The following is a 7,250-nucleotide window of genomic DNA, read 5'->3' on the forward strand; positions in this document are numbered from 1 at the left end:
TTCGATCAAGAAATAACCTATAAATACTTGCCTAATGCGTGCTTTCACTGCGGTGATAAAGCCCATTATGTCAAAAAAATTGTCCGATTAAATTCCCCCCAGCTCCCTCTTCTGAACCAGTAGGAAGCAAGGAACAAGGCCCACAAGAAGGGGCTGGCAAGTTCACCACGGTCACTCATAGGAGAGGAAAACACTCTCCTCAGAATCAGAATAAAGAAAAATCTAGACCCAAAATTTGGCAGCCTATTAGATTTTTGGTACTAGCTCTGCTCAATGGATTCGACGAAAAAGAGTTGCTTGAATCAGAGGTATCGGAATCCGATGTTGAGGAATCTCTCCCTGCGGAATTAGAATCCCAGGTGAATAGAATGGACGAAGATTCCCTTATCGACCTTAATTTAGCCACTCCTCAACTTGTAGCAGCGAATAAGGAAAACATTCCCCCCTCTCCCGCCCCGGCACCTATGGAGATTCAGAAAGACAACAAGAGGACTCACGGACCTGTAGGGCAGAAGAATGCTAAATCCCCGGCCAACAAAGCCAAAAAATACAAATGGGTGGATAGATGAGAGCTGTCAATTGGAATGTCAAGGGGCTTACTGACCCCACTAAATCCAAGAAAATAAAAGCCTGGGTTATAGACAATCCTGTGGACATTATTTCTCTTCAAGTGATCAAGGTCACTGGTGAGGACTTGACCAGAAGACTCAATGAAATATCACAATCCTTAAAGTGGTTCTCTTCATCTCATCAAAGGGGATCTGGAGGCACCTCGATAGGGGTTCCTCACTCCTTTCTCCCTCAGGTGTCCATTGTCCTAGGAGGGGAGCACTGTGTTGCTGTTAGTATCGTAGTGCCTGTTAAATGCATCTTGGTCTCTGTTTATGCTGCAGGTTCTACTACCCAAAGAATAAGGTTATGGGAGGAATTGTCTCGTGTCAAAGGGGACATCCTCATAATGGGTGACTTCAACATGGTTGAATCATCTCTGGATAGGTTTCTTGGTAAAGGCACGATCATCAATGGTAGCGAGAAGGCTGCATGGGACAGATTGAAAGACAGTCTTGAGCTGTGGGACATGGGAGAAGAGGGATGCTTCTCCTGGCAGAATTATTCAAGAGGGGAGAATGCTAGGAAAGCCCATCTTGACCGTAGCTACATTTCTCTTCCCTTTGCTAAATCATTCACTAGGGTCAAAAGCAAAGTCAAGTACAACTCCTGCATCTCTGATCATTACTCAGTGGTGTCCATAATAGACCAGAAAGTTGGAAAGATTCGTAACCAATAGTTTCAAACTGACCCTGCCCTTTTCAAGCTCCCGATGGCACAAGAGGCCGTATGCAAGGTTTGCCAGTCAAAATTTTCTTTAGCCAACAGCCCTGCAGCTTGGTTAGAATTAGTCAGAGAAACAAAAAAACTGCTCTCCAAATTCAGGAAGGAAGTCACTTCGATCAGGAGGAAGAGAAGGGACCAGCTTTACAGCTCCCTTAGCGAGCTTCAATCAGGGCCTCAAAATGAAACCATTTAGAACTCTATTTCCGAACTGAGGTCTAAACTTAAGCAGGAAGAGGATCTTGCCCTTAAACATGCCTCGTTTTTTTTAGGGAGTGGTGGGCTGGTAAGGTAGACCGACCAACCAAAGAAATGTTCAAAATGCTGAGGAAAATATATGTTAGAGAGTCCACCCCTCTTTTCACCGACTCAGATAGTGCAATTCAGATAGAAGAAGAGAACATCAGTTATACGAGAGGCCACTTTGAGCAGCTCTTCAGCCCCAAGGAGATTCTTTCTGAACCAGTCAGCCGTGCAAGGAAAACTGTGTGGAAACATAGGTGTAGAGTTATCCCTGAGACTGCGAAACTGCAAGCTGACTTGCCTTTTTCTATCTTAGAAATTCAGAATGCGATAGACGCCCTAGCCCCTCATAAATCCCCGGGGATTGATGGGCTCCCATTTGAGTTTTTTCAAATGTTCAAAGAAGTTCTTTCCCCTTTTCTTCTTCAGGTGTGGGAGGAAGCAGTCAAATTTAAAGCACTAGTCTACTCCATCAACATGGGAATCATTAAACTTTTGCAAAAGGTGTCAGGGAAAACCTTGCCAATTGGAGACCTCTTATTATGCTTAATACTTGCTACAAAATTTTTGCTAAAGTAGTGGCAATCCGGATCACACTTGTCTTGATGAAGTGGATCTGCTCGGAACAAAAAGGGTTTATCAAAGGGAGAAGGATCATTGAGGCGGTCATATCCCTTTGGGAGGTCATTGAACATGTTGAGAATCTGGGAATTGACTATGTATTTGTCAAGATTGACTTTGACAAAGCCTATGGCCGCCTTGAATAGTCCTTTATCCTGAAAAGTCTGGAAAAAATGGGATTTGGGCCAAGTCTGATCCGGTTTGTTGCTACCCTATTTGGTCATGCAAGGGCAAGAGTTGCCCTCAACGGGGTTTTATCAGAAGTATTTGAACTAAATAGGTCTATTAGGCAAGGTTGCCCCCTGGCCCCTCTTTTGTTTGCAATAAGTGCTGATGGTCTTAACTGCTTAATCAAAGGCAACATTTCAGAAGGCAATATAAAGGGCGTCCCACTTCCTAACAGTGAAAAACAGCAATGCCTCTCACAATTTGTTGATGACACCAATGTAGTGCTCTGCAATGATGAAAGAACTTTGCAGAATTTTTGGCAGGCTATGGAGACATTTTGTCTGGCATTGGGGTCTAAAGTCAACCACAGCAAGACATGCATTAGAGCTTCTCTATCTCCCCTCCTGGACTGGCTTACCAGCCAAGGATGCAAAATTATTCAGGATGGGGAAGTGTTTAGGTTTCTAGGTGTTCCGTTTGGTTTTAAGGTCAGTCTCAAATAGAGATGGGAATGGGTCATGGATAGGTTTAGGTCCAAACTAGAAAGGTGGAAAGGATTTCAGTCCTCATTAGCAGGCCGAGTATTGGTGATCAACCACTTTCTAGCATCTTATATTCTCTTCTTTCTCAGCTACTGGAGACCTCCTAAGGGGCACCTAGAGCAGGTAATCAAATATTGCAGGAATTTTCTTTGGGCGGGCAATCCCTTCAAAAAGGGTGCTGCCAAGGTCCGATGGGAGGTGTGCTGCTTACCAGTAGAGAAAGGAGGGCTAGGGGTCAAAAACTTGACCAGCTGGGTAGACAAAATAGCGGTTAAGCTGATCGTCCGAGCTTTGGAAGACCCGCACAACAGGAATGGTCTTGCCTCTTGTTCAGGAAACTCCACCAATTTTCACTGGTTAAATGTAAAAACTAGACAAATCTGAGTTGGGTCACTATCTTTTTTGGGACACAAATGATTAAACCTAGGGGTTCCGACCTGTTTCCTTCACTATGGGGTGCATGGAACAACTCTAGAATCAATTTGAAGGTAAATGGCAACTCCAACAACTCCCTTGCAGTCTGGAGACTCGACTTAGTATGGTGGCCCCTTGCCCCCCTAGCGGCCATCAATGAAAGACAACAGAGAACTGCCCTTCGTTGTCACAAAAAATGAATCTCTTCCTGAGGAGATGTATGGAACTCTAACCTTCAGAAATGGAAAACTAGAGAAGAATTACTTGTCCTCTTCCCTCTCCAACCCTGGGAACTTAACCTTATCATGATTAGAATTGCTCTGTTTCCGGTGGAAAACTGCTGGAAAGTGTCGATCAAAGACTCAGTCCATCTAAATGCATTTAGTTGGAAAGGGGGCTTCAAGCTCCAACATCCCCAGATATCCGTGAAAGACATTAACCCCCCTTTACACATCACCCTCAACAGACGATGGAATGTAAGCCTGGACCGCAGGCAATGGGGGTTCAAGTTCAGAAAGCTTTGGGATAGAAACATCCAACCGAAACCGACCGAAAAAGTCTGTGCTGTTGTGGCTCATTCTACACAAAGCTATTTGGTCAGGGGAGAAAATGCAGAAAGCAGGCATCTCGGCAGGGATATGCTCAAGATGTAAAAGAAGTGTGGAGTCGATGTCCATGTGTTTATGACCTGTCCCCAATCAATCACGATTCTAGTACCTCTTAACTCTATTTTGACCACTCAAGTCTCTTGGAAGCAGCTTTTGCTAGGTGACCCCATAGGCATATTAACCACCTACTGGAATAGGACTAGGGCTGAATTTCTTTGGATCATCTGGAAACTGAGAAACTGCTTTGTGTTTGAAGAGGCTTACCAGGCCCCAAGCCTGAGATTACTTTTTATGGATTTTAATTTGCAACTTTACAAGCTGAAAATTACCCTGTCCAACACCCACTACATTCGGAATAGGATCAATGAAGATGCTGCAAAGACTCTGCTGGAATTATCGGATGAAGATCAAGATCTGCCTCTCATTGATTGGAAGAGAAAAGAAATTCAAAACATGATGGCGTTAAACATGCAAGCTATTACAGAAACCTATGAAGCAATCTCTAAAGCTAGAGACTTCATGGAACAGCTATCTAATCAGATCGAGTCACTGCGGGCACATGGGGTGGCTTAGGGTAATTCTGATGTACTTATGTCAAGGATGTCCATACTTATGGCAAGGATCTCGTTGTTATGTAGGATGGTATGTAATATCGGAGAGTCTCCCGTCACAGTCATCGTACTCAGTGCTCGTTCAGTTGTAATTTTTGCTCCCTCCTTCGTATAATATAATCTTCTCTGCTCTGTTCGAAAAAAAAAAAAAGAGTCAAGGGAAGGAGGTAGCGCTCCTCACTAAGGAAAGACAAAGGCACCATTGCATTAGCACTGATCCTTGCCTTTTTGTAGCTAGGACAACACTCAAGGCACAGAGCAGAGTCCGGCTTGAGGCGTACTCTTTCTGTCCATGAGAACCGGTGAGATGCAGGTGTTCAACCATGAGTGGGGGGCAAGGCTCCGCAAAGAGCCATGCCTTCAATCCTGGCACTGACACATAACAACTCTCTCTCTCTCTCTCTCTTTTGCATCAATATGCTACACCCAGTGATCTCTCTCATGTGTGTAGCATATACCCAACATCAAAAGACTCCCGCCTCGTTCTGATGTTTTTGCTGTCTTGTGCTAGGTTATATGTCTACACTCGACCTTATTAATCTGTAGCGCATGAAAACCTATTGTACAAGTTTGGATCCATTAATCGGGCACTAATTACAAGCCAATTGGATAATTTACTATCTCTACAGTAGCTGGACTTTGTATTGTATTGTGTAATGTACATCACTCAATACAGTCGTATCCTGACACTACTGTCGACATTGACCAGCTTGTGACTGGACTCATTTTTTCAGCACTATGTCTATTAATATCGTCACTGTGCTACGCAGCTACAGCAATATGCCTCGGGCCCTCGACCCTCACCTTGCTATGCAAGCTCACTTTATTGCTTTGCTAGTTATGTTGAATTGCAGATGCAGGACCTGATAGAACATTGCCTCACTCTCTTTCTAGACAAAGAAGAATGCGTCAAAGTGCTCTTCCAGCATGCCGAAATCGATCCCATCGTCACCAGCTGGACAGGAGTGAGACTTGAGTCCCTTGATAGCCAATAGCTAGCATCCACGGTGCATCACGTCAGCAGCCATATTCATGACGTTGCATCGGTAACCAACAACCATATTGCAGATTGCAGTCCGAGGTCTAGTCAGCGTTCCCAACGTAGCGACCCCCGCCCTCGCTCCGACAGTCTGAGCACACACTCGCACATCGAGATCTTCCTACCACACGCCGAGAATGCAAGTAACTAACCTCCTGCAGTTGAGAAGACTTCACCTGTATGCTTAGTTTATTTTCTTGCGGCTCAAAGCTTGCGCCATCTGCTGTAGATTCTCTCTCTTTCTTTGCACGATGTTAAATTAGCCACCATCACTGCCTTCAAATGAAAGCCTGTAGATTCTCTCTCTTTCTTTGCACGATGTTAAATTAGCCACCATCAATGCCTTCAAATGAAATTAGCCTTTTCCGTCCACACTTAAAGAGCAATAACGTTCATCCTCCCATAGATGATGCTTGTGCAAGTCCAATAGACCTACCTATTGCTGCTTACAACTTCAAAAAGCACCTCAAATCTATCGCCATTAGGTCATTGTGTGTGTGTGTGTGTGTGTGAGAGAGAGAGAGAGAGAGAGAGATGCTGAGTCAAGAGAATCCCTTCGCCTTTGTTATATGGTGATTGAAGGGAGTTTGGACAATGGCAAGTCTTTACCTTTATATGTTGGCATTAGGAAAGATTGTGGAATGCAAAGCAACATCGTAACCTTTAGGGGTGTGCATTCTAAGTGTGCCTTTTCTATCCATTTTTGGTTACAGACTCTTTATCTAGCACCCCAAGGCCCAGCCATGGGAAGTTGCTTCCTCTAGTGCAACAATTAGGCCATGGTTTTGATGTGAAATATTATGTAAACCATGGCCATCAGTTGACGGGAAGAAGGAAGAAACATAGGGGGTTGACGAGAAGAGTTTGCATGCGGCTTTACTTTCCTCTCTCTCTCTCTCTCTCTCTCTCTCTCTCTCTCTCTCTCTCTCTCTCTCTCTCTCGCCTAGAGCCTCTCCATGCACTGCTTATCGCCAAGAGCTCTTAACAACATAAGAGCATGTGTCTACATGGCACATGCATTCAATGACATTTCCCATGTATGTAAAAATAGACTGATGGGTAGCTTCATACTTACCTCTACATTCGTTAGATTTGCCATGACTTTGATCCTTCCATCTTGATTGCGCAGATGTTACCAATTGAATGGAGACTACTCGTTGATGATTATCGCAGTCGCACTTTTATCACTAACTATGCACAAACAAAGACATGCTTGAAGGTGATTCTCTCCCCTGTGATTGTGGAGGATGCATGTCTCCTACAAAGTGATGCTTGAAGGCAATTCTCTCCCTTTTACTGTTCATGATGCATGTCTTCTCCAAAGTGCACACAACATATCCTTCCCAAGGGCAGGCCTTGTGATTTTATCACTTGTTAAAAATCAGACGACGCGCAACACCTTTGCTTTTGTGCCTAGAGTTCGTGGATCCCATGAATGCACGCAAGACAATGGGTACTTTCATTCGACTTTCACGCACATTTTGCGCACTAAATTCTACCTAACACAACTGAAAGTGTGAGGGCATATTTACCTTCTTATAACAAAGACACAGAGAGTGGGGAGGAAGACAAAATCAGAGAGTAGAGCGATGGGTGGAGGTAATAAAGGCAACAGTGGCAATGGTGCTGGTAATGGTGGAGGCTACAGCTACAAGGGCTCGGGTACCAACAG

General features: G+C 44.3%; 1 protein-coding gene across 1 annotated transcript; it reads left to right on the forward strand.

Annotated features, from left to right (window-relative positions):
- The first annotated feature begins 565 nt into the window (after positions 1–565).
- LOC147417890 (uncharacterized) lies at positions 566–1,288 on the forward strand. The gene has a single exon (XM_086507051.1). The coding sequence runs from the start codon at positions 566–568 to the stop codon at positions 1,286–1,288; it is 723 nt and encodes a 240-aa protein (XP_086363177.1).
- The last annotated feature ends 5,962 nt before the right edge of the window (positions 1,289–7,250 follow it).

This window comes from Adiantum capillus-veneris, chromosome 30, assembly GCF_014529385.1.
Source record: "Adiantum capillus-veneris isolate H3 chromosome 30, ASM1452938v2, whole genome shotgun sequence".
In the NCBI taxonomy this organism is placed as follows: domain Eukaryota; kingdom Viridiplantae; phylum Streptophyta; class Polypodiopsida; order Polypodiales; family Pteridaceae; genus Adiantum; species Adiantum capillus-veneris.